Genomic DNA, 19,579 nt, shown 5'->3' with positions numbered 1-19,579 from the left:
CTGATAGGATAACAGGATTAATTTTTTTTATCACATCTGATTCTTTTGGGGGAATATTTGGTGAACAGAATTGCCTTTCATCTAAATTACATGTAAAAATTAAAACCTAGGCACATTTTCAAAATAATACCTTTGAAAATCGAGTACCAGATTTTACATATATACTGGTATTGTGTAATTTATTAATTTTGGTAGGTTTTTAATTGTATGATATTGAGCTTAACCTAGTTTGAATGCCAAGATTATGAGTTACTCTGAACCCTATTCTTTCTCTCTTGGTATTATTTTCTAAGTATGTATAAATTCTAGCAAAAGATTTCCCCACTCATGAATATGAAATAGATTGATTTTTTTATCATCTGCTTTACCTGTCTGGGGCCTAGAAATACTCAACTGACCTCAACTGATGATATACACATGTTAGGAGTTAAGGGAACAGTTCAAGCCCTAACAGTAACACAGAATCCCCTTTCCTATCTATCACAAACATATACACACCAATAGTATCTAGACTTATACAAGGGCTGAAGTCTATCCTTAGCTTAGCCCTGGAATTCCAGACATCCAGAAAGCCTTTGTTTAGAGGCCTCTGCAACTTACTGAAATGTTATTGATAAGCAAACCTAATCTCCTTTTATACTGAGGATGTAGTGCTGGCAAATGAAATGCCAAGAAAAGGACATTTGAGTGCTTATTAGCTATGCTGTTTATATTGGCCATTTTTAGACTGTGTCCACATTGAGGTAGATGTTCCATGTTACTTATCTTCAGAAGAAACTTAACATGTTTAGATCATGTAAACATTATCAGTAAGGCTGCTTTTGTATAAGACTGAATCAGTGTACCCAACCGTTTTTTGTTTTCTTATGGTGACATTTCATTCACACAGAATAGACCCCAGCGTGTTGAACAGGTTCATAGAATGAACAGAAAGTAAATGTGATGAAAGATCACTTAGTGATGTACTTACTTTGTTATCTGAGTATTTAACCCTGCCATTGTGTGATACACTTTGTGTATCACTTCTTTCTCAAGCTTATCAGGAAAGAAGTGAAGTGACACTGTCCTAATTCATGGGGCTAAGGTTCTAGTACTGCCAAGCTGGCTGTAACCCATGCTGTTAGCCTCTGTGATCTTTGCTTTTTCATTGGTACCTAAGATATATTTTTTTCAAGGGCGTTGGTATGTTTGGCATTCTGTTAGGGCTGATTTCTTACATATTACAGAGTTTTTGCAAAATAAGGTGCCTTTTTCTTTGTATCTCTTAATTCCTGCTTAACTAGTGATAATAGATTTAAAATATTGTTCTACCTAGTTTGTGAATAGAATATTTGGTAATTTATTACATGGTACTTTAACCAGGACATTAACTTGCTGTTCACCTTATAAAAGCTAGTTAAGATTTTTCTCAAATTATAAGTCTTCAGACAATTCTTTGAAACTCTTTATATTGAAAATGCATATAAACAAATGTGATGTAATTAAGTAGTTTTTGAATATAAAGATCACAGATAAGATTATTGGTCATAATTGTATAATACTGTATGTTCAAGATAGATTATTGAAAATTTTGTACATTAAATATCAACATGTTTGTGAATGTTCATTTGCCTCCAAATGGAGTGCGGGTTATAGGTGAGTGTATAGGTGGTCAAAGTTTTGCTACAATTTAACTCATATAATTAGGTATAAATTGAGTATGTAAAAATCTTACAAGATAGGTTTTGGTTTTACATTTTCAAAAGCTTTTAGTCAACCATTGCAGGACCATCTTACAGTCTGCTAGGGGTAGAAATGTTCTGTATCCCAAGGAATATCAGTTCTTTGAAATAGTGGTGGTCCTCAGACAATATCCATGTAACTATTGTTGGACTTGTTGTGTAACACAATGAGCAAGAACTCTCCATCCACCTAGTTGGTAAATGCAGTTTATTATGAAATAACTTCAGTCTCCCCCTTTTACAAGAACAGATTCAAATTAAGAAACATTGTTACCTTTAGATGTTTTTGCATGCAGGCCTTGTGAATGATCCTCTTGAATGTTACCACTTTGCCTTCTATAATTAATTCCTGATTTCATAACTTTATTTGGATTTTAAGTAACAGACAAGCTAAGCTTTACTATACAGAATTCATCAGCTTAGTTTGGTGTTTATCTCAGGGGACGTCCTCTGTACCAGCAGCTGCCACCCTGTCTGCAGTAACATCTGGGGATCTGGATCTGTTCACTGAGCCAACTACAAAATCAGAAGAAGTAGCAAAGAAGCAACTCTCCAAAGACTCCATCTTATCTCTGTATGGTACAGGAACAGTTCAACAGCAAAGCACTCCTGGTAATTAAATTTTGAAATCTGCTTTCAATGCATCACAGTGACATTACTAGAAGTACATCCTTTTTACTTCTATTATATTTCTTCCCTATTTTCCTATGGTAGTAGGTGCTTTTTTTTGTTGCAGTGATTAAAAGGCAAGTACAGAATTCACAAAACTTTATTCAGTTAGAATTAACAAGCTGTTCATGTATCACTTAATATTTTTTCACAAGTTTATAGGACATGGATTATCTTTGAAGAATTATTGAAATTTTATTTACAGGAAGTTTATGACTGTGTACTACTGTAAGTAAACAATAAGCAGTCTGAATTATTACATGATTCCAAAAACTTTGAAATGTTTTGTCATTACAATGAAAAACTAGCATAAAATTTATTCAGTTTTAATCTGTCTAGACCATTTCCTCTTAAATAGTGAGCTGCATTTCACATATGGGCTGAAATTGTATAACAATCCAACTACTTCGTTATAAAGCCAAATATAGTCAACTCTCATTTGCCTATTTGGTACTGGGAGACATGTGGTGCAAGTCAGCAGAGAAAGCAGATACTCTCATGCTGAGTAATTTGGTCTTTACAGTGGAGGTATTTAATGTGGCTATTGCCTGAGAGTTTTATTTTCTAATTAAATTTTCTCAGGTTAATAACTGATTTGCTTATTCTAGAAATAAACAGCTCCAAATGTTTAGGTTTGGGCTGTTCGTAGGAGGAAAAACAGCCAGATCAGAGTGAAAATTTTTGCTGTAGGTATATCAGAAAATGGTAATCCTTTTTCTGTGTCTATAAAGGTGAGTGTAACTATATACAATGGCCCTGTTTTTTCATTTTTCTCTTCATGGTTCTTGTGTTACAGGTGTGTTTATGGGACCCACAAATATACCATTTACCTCACAAGCACCGGCTGCATTTCAAGGTTTTCCATCAATGGGTGTACCTGTGCCTGCAGCGCCCAGCCTTCTAGGAAATGTGATGGGACAGAGTACAGGCATGATGGTGGGCATGCCCATGCCTAATGGGTTTATGGGAAATGCACAGACTGGTGTGATGCCACTTCCTCAAAATGTTGTTGCCCCCCAAGGAGGAATGGTAGGACAGATGGGTGCACCTCAGAGTAAGTTTGGCCTCCCACAAGCTCAACAGCCTCAGTGGAGCCTCTCACAGGTAGGAGTCATTTACTCTCTATCAAGGAAATTGACTAAGGATAATATAAGATCAAAAGTTGCATCAGAGAGATAAATGCTTTGTCACTGTCCCTATTTTTTAAAGTATTTTGTAAAGAACTGTTAGGTTCCTTTTTTCTTCATTTCAGATTGTAACACTACTGTCATGGTAAAAATGCCTGGTCTGCTTATAATAGCTAGAAATTTATCTGAGGGATGATGAGAGACTTCTTGTCTGCCACCTTTGAGGTTAGCATCAGGCTTTTCCTGGCTCCCTAGTAGGATGTTTTTGATGTCTACTTAGACCAACCTATCTTTACCAGTTATTTATTTATTTAGTACTGGGAATTGAACCCAGGGGCACTACTTAACTACTGAGCCACATCCCCAACCCTGTTAAAATATTTTATTTAGAGATAGGGTGATGCCGAGTTGCTTAGACTAGCTTTGAACTCATGATCCTCCTACACTACTGGGATTACAGGTGTGTGCCATTATACCGGCAAATTTTTGGATCTTTTTTGCTTAACTTTCACAATATGAGGCTGGATTTTTCTCACCTATCAAAGCACAATTTTATAAGGGATCAAAGCTGTCTTCAAGTCCTGTGACTACTGCCCATGGATTTATAGAAACTTTTTTGTTCAGTAACCCTTGTAAAATTGTATTTCCTTTTTATATGATCTGTAATGACTTTATATTTAAAGTGTATCCACTGGCTCAAGAATTCCCATAAGGTATGAAAAGTCTGTACTTGTCTCAGACATTCCTTCATATTATAAAATTCTTTTTCTACCTAAGTTTGTTTAGAGCCAAGAGAGCATTTCTATCTTAGGCACTCTGTTCTGAATTTAGCTCCATAGACAAAAGCTCCTAGACTTAGATTTATGTTCCTCTTCCCCATTTGGTGGTCTTGGTTTCTAAGTGATCAGAATTTTACCTTGAGAACATTCAGGGAATAGTCTTGATTCTAATGATTGTAGCAGAATTATTGTATATCATATGAATGTTTCAATTTATTTATTTACACTCATGATTCACAGAAGTCTCTACCTTCTAGGAATCTCAAGTACTAAATATCAGTAACAGCTTTATGTGACCAAAGTGCTAACACACTCAGCTCGGATTTAGGTGCAGATTAACCCATAAGGAGTTAATGTTGGCCTAACTCTCAGATAGTGCAAAAGGGCGATGCTGTTCTCCAGCACACTGTCAGTGAAATTTATTGGCCAATGATAAAGTGGTTAAAATATCCTTCAGTAGGTATGAAAATGTAATCTGCCTGCCCTTCAGACACTTATGTCTGATCAGCAATGTAGTTGTTCTTGTCTTTCAGAAATTGCAAATAGAATACAATCTTACCCTGAGCATAGGTTTCAAATTCACTCTGTACATGATGGTAAATTTTGCCTTTCCTTCTCTTATCACAATCCTGATAGTAAGAGAACCATAGGGCTAAGAGGCTTGCTTATAAATATACTTGACTCCAATCTGGAAGAAATTTCATACTGCAAATTTTAACTGTTAGTGTTGTTAGAACAAAGAGGAAAAATATTCTTTATGAACTTTAATATTTAGAAAGTATAAAGACCCATTTAAGATTTTAATAGAGAATTATAGCCATCATGCTAGGTTTATAGGATAATTTTAGAACTAAGAAAATTTCATAAAGTATTCTTAGTATAGTATCTCAAAATAAAGAGTAATGGACTCATTTTATAATATAATCCCATATGCAAATTCAAAGATTGTTCTCTCCCCATTCAGTTAGGGTTAATAAGAAATTGAATCTAGGGCTGGGGTTGTAGCTCAGTGGTAGAGCACTCGCCTAGCACATGTGAGGCCCTGGGTTCTATCCTCAGCACCATGTAACAATAAATAAAATAAAGGTATTATGTCCAACTACAACTAAAAAATTAAAATATTTAAAAAAAAAAAAAGAAATTGGATCTTGAAAATGATTGAGATTAATACTAAAAAGTGGAAGAAAATAACAAGGGAACAAAGTATCTATTTGCTTTCTGTAAAGAAATATGTATATGTTAGTCTTTCACCTAAGTGCTTTAACTAATTTTCACATTGATGAAAAAATACCCAACTGAGGCTAAAGAAGCAAGAACTGAAAATGAAGTAATCCTCTTAAACTAAGTCTTTTGTGTGTTTCACAGATGAATCAGCAAATGGCTGGCATGAGTATCAATAGTGCAAACCCTGCAGCAGGTTTTGGCCAGCCCCCCAACACAACAGCAGGATGGTCTGGAAGCTCATCGGGTCAGACTCTGAGTACACAACTGTGGAAATGAAAACTGCAATACAAGTTTCATCCAGAATTAACACCTGACATTCCTTGCTAAAACGCATCTAGTTCCCCTGTTTATTCATGTACATATTTTTTTTTTCTTTTCCCCCCATTTGTTCATATTAGGAATTACCTGATTGACCGTGTTGGTCTGTTACTGATTAAATTTGATGTGGTGAAAAGCAGGTTGAAGAACCATTTTATGTCAGGGGCAGCTTTGCTCATGTTTCCCATGATCTCATAAAACTACATTATTTGAGAAGCTGCTCAGTCAACTTGCATAATCAGTTTTACTCAATAAAATTATAGCTCTAATGTTTGCATATAAGGGAAGTAGTTATCATGTTAGTAATACCTCTAACAGTATAAACCCCACCCCCAAATTAGCCAGTAATCCTGTAGGAAGGTACTGTATGATCAAATGTTTAATCATATAAATAGAATGTAAATGTATCACTGAGCACTGTTTTCTAGTGTATCAAAATTATTTTATTTCATCATTCACTTCACCGTGCTGTTGTTATGATGTGCTTAACAGGGAACGTGGTTAGTGAAAGGAAGATAAACCTGGATGTTACTATAAAACTTAATTTAATGAATGTTTAAAGAATTTGAATTTTACCTGCCTCTTATAATTTGGATCTCTTCTTATGTACATAGTGCTAACATGAAGACCTTTCTCTGCACTATATGCAAACAGGGTAACTAAAAGCCACTTTTAATCCTTGAAGGTATATCCAGGTTTATGACAGTAATTGTGTTTACATTTTATGGTGCCTAGTATTGACAAAATGTTATTTCCCTATATATTAAACAGATAAATCCATAGACCTTTTTATTTGTGGACTTTTTTTTTTCCTCCTATAATGAATACTGCCACAAGCCTTCCAAAATTTACTTCATGTGAAGTTAGGAATTGGTAATGTTCAATTGACAAAATACTTCTCAGGGCAAGTATTACACCTATTCAGTTCTACCAATTATCAGGCCAAATGGTGGGGGGACAGAAAAATTAAATAAGATATTGAGATTGGTATTTTGCATCATTAGCTGTACTGTACAAAAATTCTCCAGTTAAGTTGGAGAGAAAACATGCAGAAAAAATGAAGACAAAACAAAAATTTTGTACCATCAAATTAGTTACATTAACTGACAAGCTCTGTTTAGACAGATGTCCATCAGATGACAATAAAGGCCGTTGTACTGAAGTAAAATAAACAATACCTGAATGCTCTGCATCCTAAACACCAGTCATCCTCTTCCACATCACTGGCCAGGTTGATTGTGCCAGTTTTTGCTTCATCTTACACCTCAATTTTCACTGTGTCCAGGTGGTACTTGGGCTCGTTGGCTAGATTAACCTTCTCTGTCCGAGTGTGCCACACAAGAACCTAAAGGGGAGGAAAATATTTTGGGCAGCCACATTCTCAGCGCTGATACTCAACGCCAAGCAGCACAAGTGAAATGAGTACCTTGGTGCAGTTATTTGCTTTTGGTTCCAGTTCTTCCACTGTTGTTATCTGTTTTAGAAAGTCAGATTCTTGCATCCCTGGCTGGGACCCACGACGCTTAAATACAGCTTTTGGATTAGACAAGATGACTTGAAGACTTACAGCAAATCCTTTGTGAAAAGTTTAAAAAAAAAAAAAAATGACATTAAAGTAAAATATTGATGTACTTTTCTTTTTTTTCTGAGGTTTTGGTCACATCAAAAAAATGTCAAATACTATGTTATATTTTGGTTTACCAAGTTTAATAGGAATATTACCTGCTTTATCATCTCAAGAGGAAAATTAGTCATTACAGTGCAAAACAGGTATACCCATGGGACATCTACCATAAAATATGAAGCCTGGTTTGTGGTTAATAAAGGGTTTCACAGAGATTATCATAACGCCACTTTTGATATTCTGAACTCAGTGCAACTAGAACAGTTGTGGACCTACCTTAATTATCCTTAGGGTATGAGATCCAGATCATCCACATTTCCTGCCTGCTGTTAACATCATTGTGTATTTTTATCAAACTCAGCACTACTGGTGTTGTATTAAGAAGACTGGTTATAAAAGTCAATTACATAGAAAATGAGTAATACCTAATTTATAATCATTTGTTTCAATCTGAAAATGGTGAGGGGAGAGGAGGTTAGAAATTAGTTCAGAAGATATAGGCCATTTGAGAAATTAGTTTTTAGTATTTGGGAAAAAAGGGGGCTGAATGCTCTGCATCCTAAAAGTGGTAGCTCACTTGCTTGGCACACACATGAGGCCCTGAATTCGCTCCCCAGTGCCTCAAAAAAGAATGTATAAAACCCCTTCAGTGATTTGGTTATATAAAATGTCATCACTGTTCAATCTGTAGTTTAACAATCTCTGCACTTAAACCTCAGCTATGAAAGCACTCTACAAGCTATCAAGTCATTGTTTTGAAAGTCTGAAGCCCTTTTGCTTTTTATGACTAAGGTAACAATGTAAAGTCAGGCAACCTCCCAGAGTTGAAGTTGTGAGGACCAGTTCCCAGGAACATTTCTTAGCAACATCTTATCCTTCTCTACATTAACCTGAATTGATTTATGCTTCTTTGTGAAAAAAGTTGTACTAGCAAATTTAGTACCAAATGATACCCAGCAGTAGTGGAGGAGCTTTGAGGAAACCATACCACCATTCTTTTAACTTCTCTAGGTACCAGACTGAGCAGTCTCATGTTCTAGACCCTGCTGCCTTTTGGGAAAATATTAATACTCAGCTGTGTACAAACTACTTGGTATAGTTGGTACTGAGTAAAGCAAAACAAAAACATGAAACAGCCTGAAGACTCCCAGTATCTCCACCAATCCTCCAGGGAGACAGCACATTATAGCAGAAAAACACTGAATTTGAAATGATTAGCCTTTTCTGTTGTCTAGGTCCTTGCATTTGGGACACTGGCCAAGTCATTTCAATCTTTCTTGATGCTGTAACTTCTATATTTCCTCATTTGCAAGAGAAGTGTGACCCCTTCTTAACTTTGATATATGAAAATCTGTGGAAGCACTCAATTGAATACAAAGCACTATTCAAAAGATTACAACAAATATATTAAAAATAGCACTGTGAATAATTTCACGAAGGGCAGGTGTATTGGCCACCAGTTGTGGCTAGAAGAATACTGATCGGCAGCTAAAGGGTTTTTAAAACATTTTTGGTAGCAGAGCTACGCCATCTGCATATCATACCACTCTGATAACAAACCAAAGCTGCCTTCAGGCATGGCTAGGCCAACATGAGACATAAAAGAACACCAAAGATTCAAATTAATATCAAAGTGCCTTTTCTCATAGTCCAGCTGGATTTTAGTGCTAAAAGATTTCTTTTTTTTTTTTTTGAGCTACACCCCCAGCCCCCTTTTATTTTATTTTTTTTTAATTTTTATTGTTGGTTGTTCAAAACATTACATAGTTCTTGATATATCATATTTCACACTTTGATTCAAGTGGGTTATGAACTCCCATTTTTACCCCATATACAGATTGCAGAATCACATCAGTTACACATCCATTGATTTACATATTGCCATACTAGTGTCTGTTATATTCTGCTGCCTTTCCTGTCCTCTACTATCCCCCCTCCCCTCCCCTCTTCTTTCTCTACCCCCTCTACTGTAATTCATTTCTCCCCCTTGTATTTTTTTTCCCTTTCCCCTCACTTCCTCTTGTATGTAATTTTGTATAACCCTGAGGGTCTCCTTCCATTTCCATGCAATTTCCCTTCTCTCTCCCTTTCCCTCCCACCTCTCATCCCTGTTTAATGTTAATCTTCTTCTCATGCTCTTTGTCCCTACTCTGTTCTTAGTCACTCCTTATATCAAAGAAGACATTTGGCATTTGTTTTTTAGGGATTGGCTAGCTTCACTTAGCATAATCTGCTCTAATGCCATCCATTTCCCTGCAAATTCTATGTTTTTGTCATTTTTTAATGCAGAGTAATACTCCATTGTGTATAAATGCCACATTTTTTTTTATCCATTCGTCTATTGAAGGGCATCTAGGTTGGTTCCACAGTCTTGCTATTGTGAATTGTGCTGCTATGAACATCGATGTAGCAGTGTCCCTGTAGCATGCTCTTTTTACTGGAAATCCATATGCAACAAAATGAAACTGAATCCCTTTCTCTCGCCGTGCACAAAAGTTAACTCAAAATGGATCAAGGAGCTTGATATCAAATCAGAGACACGCCATCTGATAGAAGAAAAAGTTGGCTACGATCTACATACTGTGGGGTCGGGCTCCAAATTCCTCAATAAGACACCCATAGCACAAGAGTTAATAACTAGAATCAACAAATGGGACTTACTCAAACTAAAAAGTTGTTTCTCAGCAAAAGAAACAATAAGAGAGGTAAATAGAGAGCCTACATCCTGGGAACAAATCTTTACTCCTCACACTTCAGATAGAGCCCTAATATCCAGAGTATACAAAGAACTCAAAAAAATTAAACAATAAGATAACAAATAACCCAATCAATAAATGGGCCAAGGACCTGAACAGACACTTCTCAGAGGAGGACATACAATCAATCAACAAGTACATGAAAAAATGCTCACCATCTCTAGCAGTCAGAGAAATGCAAATCAAAACTACCCTAAGATACCATCTCAGTCCAGTAAGATTGGCAGCCATTATGAAGTCAAACAACAACAAGTGCTGGCAAGGATGTGGGGAAAAGGGTACACTTGTACATTGCTGGTGGGACTGCAAATTGGTGCAGCCAATTTGGAAAGCAGTATGGAGATTTCTTGGAAAGCTGGGAATGGAACCACCATTTGACCCAGCTATTCCCCTTCTCGGTCTATTCCCTAAAGAGCTAAAAGATTTCTTGCTCTTTCATGTACTTATAAATAAGCTTCAGCTTTTTTTTTTTTTTTTTTTTTTTTTTAAGTCTAAATGAGAGTTGGTCCTTCTCAATCATCCTGAAGCTTCTGACATATTCTTTAAATAGCTTATAGGTACTGATTTTATTTCCCCTTCTCTCAAAAAAAGGTCCATATTATGCAAAAGTAATTCTAAAAATGATATGAAACCACTTTGATTTGATCTTCCTCATTTTCCCCACAGACTAAAACATTCATTACCATGACCACTGAAGGATTCAGATTAAGAGTATGCTCTTACTTTCCTTTATTTAGGACTATCCTAACTCACTGCAGAGTTAGCTGGCACAGTCAGCAGAGTGACAGGAAGCTACACAACCTTCTGCTGCAAGGATCCCTTCTCCATTTGGAGAAGAGTGGCTGGCTCACCACAGGAGCAAAGGGCTTTTCTATTTTCTAACACAAGGGGTAGGCGTGCATAGTTCGGGTGCTTCTCTATCACCTACCTCAATTTCTTTGTCCACATCCTCAGTAAGCTTTTCAAAAGAAGCAGGTCACAACCAGCAGGCAGGGACCACAAGCTAACTAGACCAAACTGTGAGCTGCTTTGGGGGAATTTTGTGCTCTTCTGAGAGTTCAGAGAGAGTTAAGGAGCTCCCCCTCTGAAACATGCAAAGAGTTTTGAGCTCCTAACCACTGATTTTCGACCCAAAATGGAAATCAGGTTTTCTTCAATTTCAAGTATTTTTGCCTCAAGAATTATGTCCTCCCTTTTTTAGTGAGATTAGTTTGGCATTAAAAATGTTGCTGTGGCTTTTGAGATATTGAATGCAACCTTATGAAAATCGGGCGAGTAGGATTTTCTGTCCTGTCAGTTATGTAAAAAAGAAAATGAAAAGGGGTTGTTCTGTGAAAAAAAGATTTCCTAACTAACTTCTTTAGGCAGAGTTAGGTGGGGAGGATATATTCTCTCCAAGACAGGGACAGAGCCTACCTCAATACCTTCCAATGATTACTAGGTAGAAAAATTGCAAGATGTTCAAAGTTTAGCAAGCCATTTCTACTTCTGGACAAGATAAAGCAACAGGGACTGGACTGAGTTTTCTCTGTGTTAATCACTAACATCAGACAAAATGTTTGAAGTTTTTCTAGAAATTGGAAAAAAGGCAGTTAGGACAGATATCTCCCAAAAAAAAAAAAAAAAAAAAAAGGTACATGTGAGACTTACGACTGCCCCAAGCTTCCTGAAAAGTGTTTGCAGGCCACACCACAGGGCAAGGAACCAAAACAACTTCAGTCTCCTTGAGTTGAGGAAACAAGTGAGAACTTGAGGAAGTCAGGACAACTAGAATTTGTGAGCACTAGGAAAGAAAGAGCTCTTGATCAATAGAATGTTCTCCTCAAGTCTTAAACTGAGCATCATCAGCTATGTAAACTCCCCAAGACCATGGTAAGAACTCATGAAAAAGAGCAGAAATGGGGCTTACGTAGGCTGGAAATAATTCACATTAGCAGCCAGACTGGGCACAGTTATGCACATCTATAATCCCAACAACTCAGGAGGCTGAGGCAGGAGGATCACAGGTTTGAGGCCAGCCTCAGGAACGTAGTAGACCCTAAGTAACTTAGCAAGATCCTGTCTCAAAAAGGGCTGGAGATGTGGCTCAGTGGTAAAGCACTTCTGGATTCAATCACCAATGCCAAAAACACCGCAAAATAACAAAAATCTACAGCCAAGGTAGTGCTACCATGTGACAGTGGGAACACCTGGAAGAGTATGTGAAAGGTTATTATGGGGTTAAATCAGCCCTAAGGTCTGAGCAGTTTCTAACTTTAAGCCAGAAAAAGATTAAAATTGTCTTAACTGTGTCAAAGTACAAACCTCAAAAATATTTGCATATATAATAAAATATATATATACACATACATGTGAGATACATACTATATGTATGTATGTGTATAGAAATAGATATATAAGTACCTAGCAACTTAAAATTTAAACATTTTTTAAAAATTAGCTAGGCATGGTGGCACATGCCTCTAATCCCAGCAGTTTGAAGGATGAGGCAGGAAGATTGTGAGTTCAAAGCCAATCTCAGCAACTTAGTGAGACCCTAAACAACTCAGTGAAACCCTGTCTCTAAATAAAATATAAAAAAGGGCTGGGTATGTGGCTCAGTGGTTAAGCATCCCTGGGTTCAGTTTCTGGTACCAAAAATAATAATAATAAAATATTATTATTATTATTATTTTCAAATATAATCTGGGCCATTTAAAAATCACCAGATGTACAAAGAAACATGAAAATACAATCCTATGTTGAAGAACAAATTCAGTCAACAGAAATGACACAGATGATCAGAGAATGACATAAAATATAAACAAACATACTTCATATGTTCTAATCCTATGAATAATCAATACAGACACTAGAGGAAGGACTCAGTATGCCAATAGAGAGAAAGGGAGATATTTTTAAAAGACCAAAGTCATCTCAGTGATAAAAACCACAATGAGATGAAAAATAGACTGGATTGGATTCATGTAAATGAGACATTACTAAATAAAAGATTAGTAGGTTTAAATATATAACAACAAAAAGTGCCAGATGAAACACAGAAAGACCTAAGCATACACATAATTGTGTCACAGAGACTGAATGAGACAGGGAGACAGTAAAGCTATATGAGGTTTCAAGAACACTATCATCAACCATCCACCCATAATGGCGTCTTGCACCATCTTTTCCATTTCATATGGAATACTACCAAGCTAGATGATAGTCTGGGCCATACAGCAAGTCTCAATAAATTTTTAAAATTCAAATTGCACAAAGTATGTTCCCTGACAGTGGTAGAATTAAAATAGAAATTACAAAGATGTATTATTTTCCAAAACAACTTAATTCTAAATTAGACCAAAGAAGAAGTAAAACTGAGAAAGTAAGAAAATGAGACATTTCCAAGTTTGTAGGATGCATCTAGTGTGGTGCTTTGATGGAAAATTAAGGGTTTTGTTTGGCTGGTTTTTATTTTCTTTGAGGAGACTGGCTGGCCCCAAAAGCCTGGGCTCAAGAGATCCTCCTGCCTGAGCCTCACCAGCAGCTAGAATAATAGGCACACGCCCCCACATCCAGCACAAGATTAATATTTTTTAAAAGCTTTTTAAACACCTTAGATAAGAAAGGTCTTTTTTTAATTTTTTTTTTTTTGAGAGAGAGAGAGAGAGAGAGAGAGAGAGAATTTTTAATATTTATTTTTTTAGTTTTCGGCAGACACAACATCTTTGTTTGTATGTGGTGCTGAGGATGGAACCCGGGCAGCATGCATGCCAGGCAAGTGCGCTACCGCTTGAGCCACATCCCCAGCCCGATAAGAAAGGTCTTGATGACCTAAATCTCTCTATAAACTAGGAAAAGTAAACGAGACTCAAAGTAAATAGAAAAAGGATTCTAACAAATATAAAAACAGAAATCACTGAAGTAGGAATAGAAAACACTAGAGAAGATCAATAAATAAAAACCTACTCCTTTGTGGTGGGGAAGAAATAGAAGTGATCAGGAAGTGGAAGATACAAATTACCAATATCAGAAATGAGAAAGGGGAGATCAGAACAGATTCTACAAACATTAATATTAAAGGAGAATTATGAGCAACTTTATGGCAGAGAACTTGACAAATTCTGACTACCAAAGCTGGCTCAAGAGGGAACAGTTAACTGTATCAAGATACAGTATCCTTGTATCAAAGAAATTGTCAAAAATATTCACACACATGGGCATGTGCACATGCACACACGCACACACGCGCACGCGCACACACACATACACATACAGTCTTCCAGATCCAGACAGCATCACTAGTGAATTCAACCAAACATTAAAGGAAGAAATGATGGCCATTTTACATTACTTTTTGCAAGAAAATAGAAAAGGACAAAACACTTCTCAAATTATTTTGAAAACAGCATTGCCCCAATACTAAAAATCTTACAAAAACATTTACAAATTGCAGATCAACGACCTTCATAAACATAGGAAAACTTCAAAACTTCAGCAAATCCAATCCAACAGCACAATAAATCGTGACCCCAAGACTGCAATGTTGGTTTATCATTTCAAAATCAGTCAATGCTAATTCAGCATATTAACAAACTTAAAAAGGAGAATAAAATCTCAAAAGATGGAGAAAATGCATTTGACCTCTAGTCATGATAAAAAGAGATAAACCTCAGAAAACTAAGAACAGAAGTGAACTTCCTCAACTTATAAGGGTATCCAGACAAAAATTTACCAACATTTTAGTTAATGGTAAGAAGACCAGGAAAAGCCTTAAGTTTGGAATGAGGTGAGGAGGGCAGCTCTTGACTTTTAATAAGCAATGTAGTTCAGGTCCTTGCCATTGAAATAAGACAAGACCAGGGCTGTAGCTCAGTGGTAGAGAGCTGGCCCAGCAGGTGCAAAGACCTGGATTCAATCCCCACTACCAAAAATGAACAGAAAACACCACAAGATTGGAAATAAGCAAAAGTACACACAGCAGAGCTCCTCTTCCTCTTCGCCTCAGACCACAGCATCAGCAGCTTATCAGATTCTCTGGCCCTGTAAGAATCACCTCCACATACTCGTCCCATCATGCACTCTGTCTCTAGCTGCACATGATCTAATTTCAGGAAGACTATTCCAAATCAAGACTATTTCAGTTTCCATGGGATGGCTTTTGGCAATAATACTTTCATAGTCTGGTCACATGAAAGATGCTCACAGCTTTCTCTCTGAACAGTCATTGGACAGATGTACTAAACTACTGGGCTCTTTACACACATGTATTGCTAATGAGTACCAAATGATTTCAAAAATCTGTCCATTTTAAGCAATAAGAAAAAATGATTTGAACTTCTAATTAAAGTGTATAGACACAATACAGTCATGGAACTTGCTGGAGAAAAACAGATATGTATATGGCACCTCTTCTCTTAGAGGTGGTTGATTTTCCTTTCATCTCTTTTCCCAGGAAAGCACATGTGGCCTTTTGGAATACTCTGTTTCAAACTTCCCTGCTACCACCCCGCTGTGAAATATAATTCATGCATATTAAAACATGCTTTTTTAAATGGTATGATTAGCCAGTCGTGGTGGTGCATGCCTGTAATCCCAGCAGCTTGGGAGGCTGAGGCAGGAAGATAATAAGTTCAAAGCCAGCCTCAGCAATTTAGTGAGGCTCTAAGCAACTTAGCAATACCCTGGCTCAAATTTAAAAATGAGAAAAAAAAATGGCTGGGGATATGTTTCAGTGGTTAAGTGCTCTTGGGTTCTATCCCAGGTACCAAAACAAACAAAATGGTATGATTAGTGGATTTTAGTACATTCCTAACCATGGATACCATTCTTTGAAAATATATTCTTTTACTATTGAATGGTCTTGACACCCTGGGCAAAAATCATAAATGGAAGGGCTTTTTTCTGGGATTTATATTGTATTTCATTAATCTATATGCTCATCCTTATGCCCAAATCACATTGTTTTCATTACTGTAGCCCTATGGTAAATATTTAAACTGGGAAGTATAAGTCTTCCAACTTTGTTCTTTTTCCAGATTGCTTTGGCAATTCCAAGTCCATTTTCCATATGAATTTTTGGATCATCTTGTCATTTTCTATCAAAAAGGCAGACAGAATTGATAGAGATTATACTGAAGCTCTAAACTAATTTAAGAAATATTAACAATTCAGCAATATTGCAGCTTCTAATCCATGAACATGTCTTTCATTTAGTTCTTTTTAAATTTCTTTTATTAATACTTCATAGCTTCCAGTGTATAAAAGTCTTATACTTCTTTTATTAGTATTTTATTATTTTTCACATGATTGTGAATGAAACTCTTCTTAGTTTCTTTTTGGATCGTTTATCACTAGTATATGGAAAAAACAGTGGGTTTTCATGTATTGAACTTGTATCCTGTAACCTTAAGGAACTCATTTATTAGCACTTGTGTTTTTCTTAGAATTTTTTTATGTAAAACATCGTATCATAGATAAATGACAGTTTTATTTCTTCTTGTACAATTTGAATTCCATTATAGTCCTTTTTCTTGCCTAATTGCCTTGACTACAACCTACATTACAATAGTGAAAACAGATGCAAGAGGAATCATTCTTATCTTTTTCTAGATATTTGGAAAGAAAACTTTCAGTCTTCAACTATTAAAAATGTTGTTAGAAGCTGGGAATATAGCTCAGTGGTAGAGCATTTACTAGCATGTGTGAGGCCCTAAAAAAAGGAATGAGTTTTCCAAAACTGCATTTCAACAAATAGAAGTTCCCTTCCATTCTTAGTTTACAGATCTTCTATTGTTTTTATCATGAAAGATGTTGATTTTTTTTTTTTTTTACAGCGGGGGTGGGGGGTCAGGTGCTTTTTCTGCATCTAGTAATATGATCATGTGGCTTTTGTTCCTTATTCTGTTGATCTGGTGTATTGCACTGATTGATTTCTTGTATCTGAACTCACCTTACACTCCAGGAATAAATCCCATTTGGTCACAGCATATAATACTTTTCAATGTTGTTGGATTCCCTAGTATTCTGTGTAGAAGTTTTATATATGTCCAAAGGGACATTAGTTTGCAGGACATTAGTTTTTTTATTTAGTGATCTCGTTGGTATCAGGGTGCTGTTGGTCTAATAGAACATTTTTTTTTAGATCATTCTATTTTTAGAAGTGTTTGTGAAAGATTGCTGGAAATTTTTCTTTAAATGTTAGAATTCACTTGTGAAGCCATCTAGAACTGGGCTTTCTCTAAGTTTTGTTGAACTAATTCAATCATTCTGTATTATAGTTCTATTCAGATTTTCTATTTTGTCAGTTTCCACAAAGTTTTTTCATCTAGGTTAACTAACTTGAGATGCAGTTTTACATAATATTCTCTTAAATACTTTTAAAAAGTGTAAGATTTGTGGTAATCTCTTGCTTTCCTTTCTGATCTTAGTAATCTGAAGCTTCTCTTTTTGGGGGGAATTCTGACTAGAAAGTTTGTCAATTGTTTTGTTTTTAAAGAACATTTCTTTTGATTTTCTTTATTGTTTTTCTATTCTGTATATCATTTATTTTGCTGTGATCTAATCATTTGCTTTGGACTTAGTTTCTCTTTCTAGTTTGTTATGATAGAAAGTTAGGTTTTTTATATGAAATCTTTCTTAATACAGGCATTTTAAAGCTATAAATTTATCTGTAAGGTAAGGTTTTAGTATATTTTATTTCTATTTTCATTCATCTCAAAGTATTTTCTAATTTCCCTCATGATTTATTCTTCTACCAAATGGATACTTAGGAGCATGTTGTGGTATTGATTTCTGTTGCTACAATAAAATGCCTGAGACTGGATGAGTTATAAGGAATTATTTTAGCTCCTGTTTCTGGAGACTGAAAAGTCCAAGTCCAAGGACAGAATGGCAGCATTTGGCCAGGGTGTCATGACATGGCAGAAGGTACAGGGGGAGGTGTGCGTGTGTGGAGGAGGCCCAACATGGGGGCAGCCTCACTTTATAACAACCCTAGTGGTAACTAATCCAGTCCTGGAGAGCAAGACCTCGTGTACATACCTTTTCCACTACAGGTTTTCATGTCCTAAAGCTGAATGTTCACATGTTTGGCATGCTCTGTCACAACCATGAGAAGACTCCCTCCCAATATGCTACTTCCTTACAAGGAGACATGACTATAGCTTTTCACATTGAAAGAGAGGATCTCCCTCTGTTGCCTAGGCTGGCCTCTTGCTCTTAGACTCAAGTGATTCTCCTGCCTTCATCTGCTAAATAGCTATGTCTACAGGCCTGCACTTAATTCCACGTTTACTTCTAATTATAATTTAGAATCATTTTCTTCTGAAGAGAAATGAAAAAGCATGTCTTGATTTTTAAATAGGTCTATTAATCTGCTCCAGAATACTGGCTGAAACTTTAGGATTGCTTCAAGGTGCATTTTTTTTTTTTTTAATTATTGTCTAGTTTTTTAAACTTATCAAATGTCAACTAGCAGCCAGTATTCTTTGTGATGGGAAAAATGCTACATTTATAAGTAGTATTATGTACAACTCATTTAAATCTCTATTCTGAAAACAATAAAGCATCATAGAAAATGAAATCTTCTAAGGAAACAATCATGATGAACAAGGATGGAAAATCTGATCCTAACACCAAATGTAAATTAAGACGCCTTAATTAACTTAATATTAAAAATACCCATGAATATTTTTATACTAGAAATGCATTGAGGTCCAAGAGGGAAGTGGTTCTTTTTGCTCAACATCCCAAAAGACAGATGGGAATGAACCACTGTGTATGCTGTGCATGGTGATGTCCACAGGCTAATTGCTGCTGCAGAAGGGTCACTGTTTTGTGTTTTGCTTCATCTTTGAGGTTTTATTTTAATTTTTTAAATAAAAACATAAATGTTATACTTTGTGTGTGGTGCTAGAAATTGAACCCAGGGCCTCAAGCATGCTAGGCAAGTGCTGTACCACTGAGCTGCATCCTCAGTCCCATTATTTTGAAACAGGGTCTTGCTAATGTTGCTGAGGTTGGTCTTGAATTTGTAGTCCTCCTGCCTTAGCCTCCAGAACAGCTAGGTTTACAGGTGTGTGCCACCACACCTGGTTCTAAATATCTTCTTTATAATATTATTCTAAATAATTTCATTCTTCTTGACATGCTATTATTCACTGAGTTAAATAAATTAATAAACAGGGGCTGGGGTTTTGGCTCAACGGTAGAGTGTTCACCTACCACATGCGAGGCCCTGGGTTCTATCCTCAACACCACCTATAAATAAATAAATAAATAAATAAATAAATAAATAAATGTACTGTGTCCAACTACAACTAAAAAATAAATATCTTAAAAAATAAATAAATAAATAAAACCTTCATGAGCACCTAAACCT

At 36.1% G+C, this 19,579-nt stretch overlaps 2 protein-coding genes across 5 annotated transcripts in view; one reads left to right on the top strand and one right to left on the bottom strand.

Annotated features, from left to right (window-relative positions):
• Positions 1 to 6,620, top strand: part of Smap1 (small ArfGAP 1) — a 187,713-nt gene extending 181,093 nt beyond the window's left edge. For 3 of the 4 annotated variants that reach the window (XM_027928173.2, XM_027928172.3, XM_027928171.3), the window contains 3 exons: positions 2,162 to 2,333; positions 3,187 to 3,494; positions 5,662 to 6,620. In XM_027928173.2, coding sequence (XP_027783974.1) covers positions 2,162 to 2,333; positions 3,187 to 3,494; positions 5,662 to 5,796 — 615 coding nt within the window. In that variant the 3' untranslated portion in view covers positions 5,797 to 6,620. The other variant, XM_027928175.3, reaches the window with a different exon arrangement.
• Positions 6,621 to 7,054: 434 nt separating this feature from the next.
• B3gat2 (beta-1,3-glucuronyltransferase 2) overlaps positions 7,055 to 19,579 on the bottom strand; it is a 76,143-nt gene continuing 63,618 nt past the window's right edge. The window contains exons 3-4 of the mRNA XM_071613264.1: positions 7,265 to 7,413; positions 7,055 to 7,183 (exon numbers count right to left, since the gene is read on the bottom strand). Coding sequence (XP_071469365.1) covers positions 7,097 to 7,183; positions 7,265 to 7,413 — 236 coding nt within the window. The 3' untranslated portion in view covers positions 7,055 to 7,096. The remainder of the gene's footprint in view (positions 7,184 to 7,264; positions 7,414 to 19,579) is intronic.

Source organism: Marmota flaviventris, chromosome 6 (assembly GCF_047511675.1).
Source record: "Marmota flaviventris isolate mMarFla1 chromosome 6, mMarFla1.hap1, whole genome shotgun sequence".
NCBI classification, from domain to species: Eukaryota; Metazoa; Chordata; class Mammalia; order Rodentia; family Sciuridae; genus Marmota; species Marmota flaviventris.
This window is presented reverse-complemented; position numbering and strand designations above follow the sequence as displayed.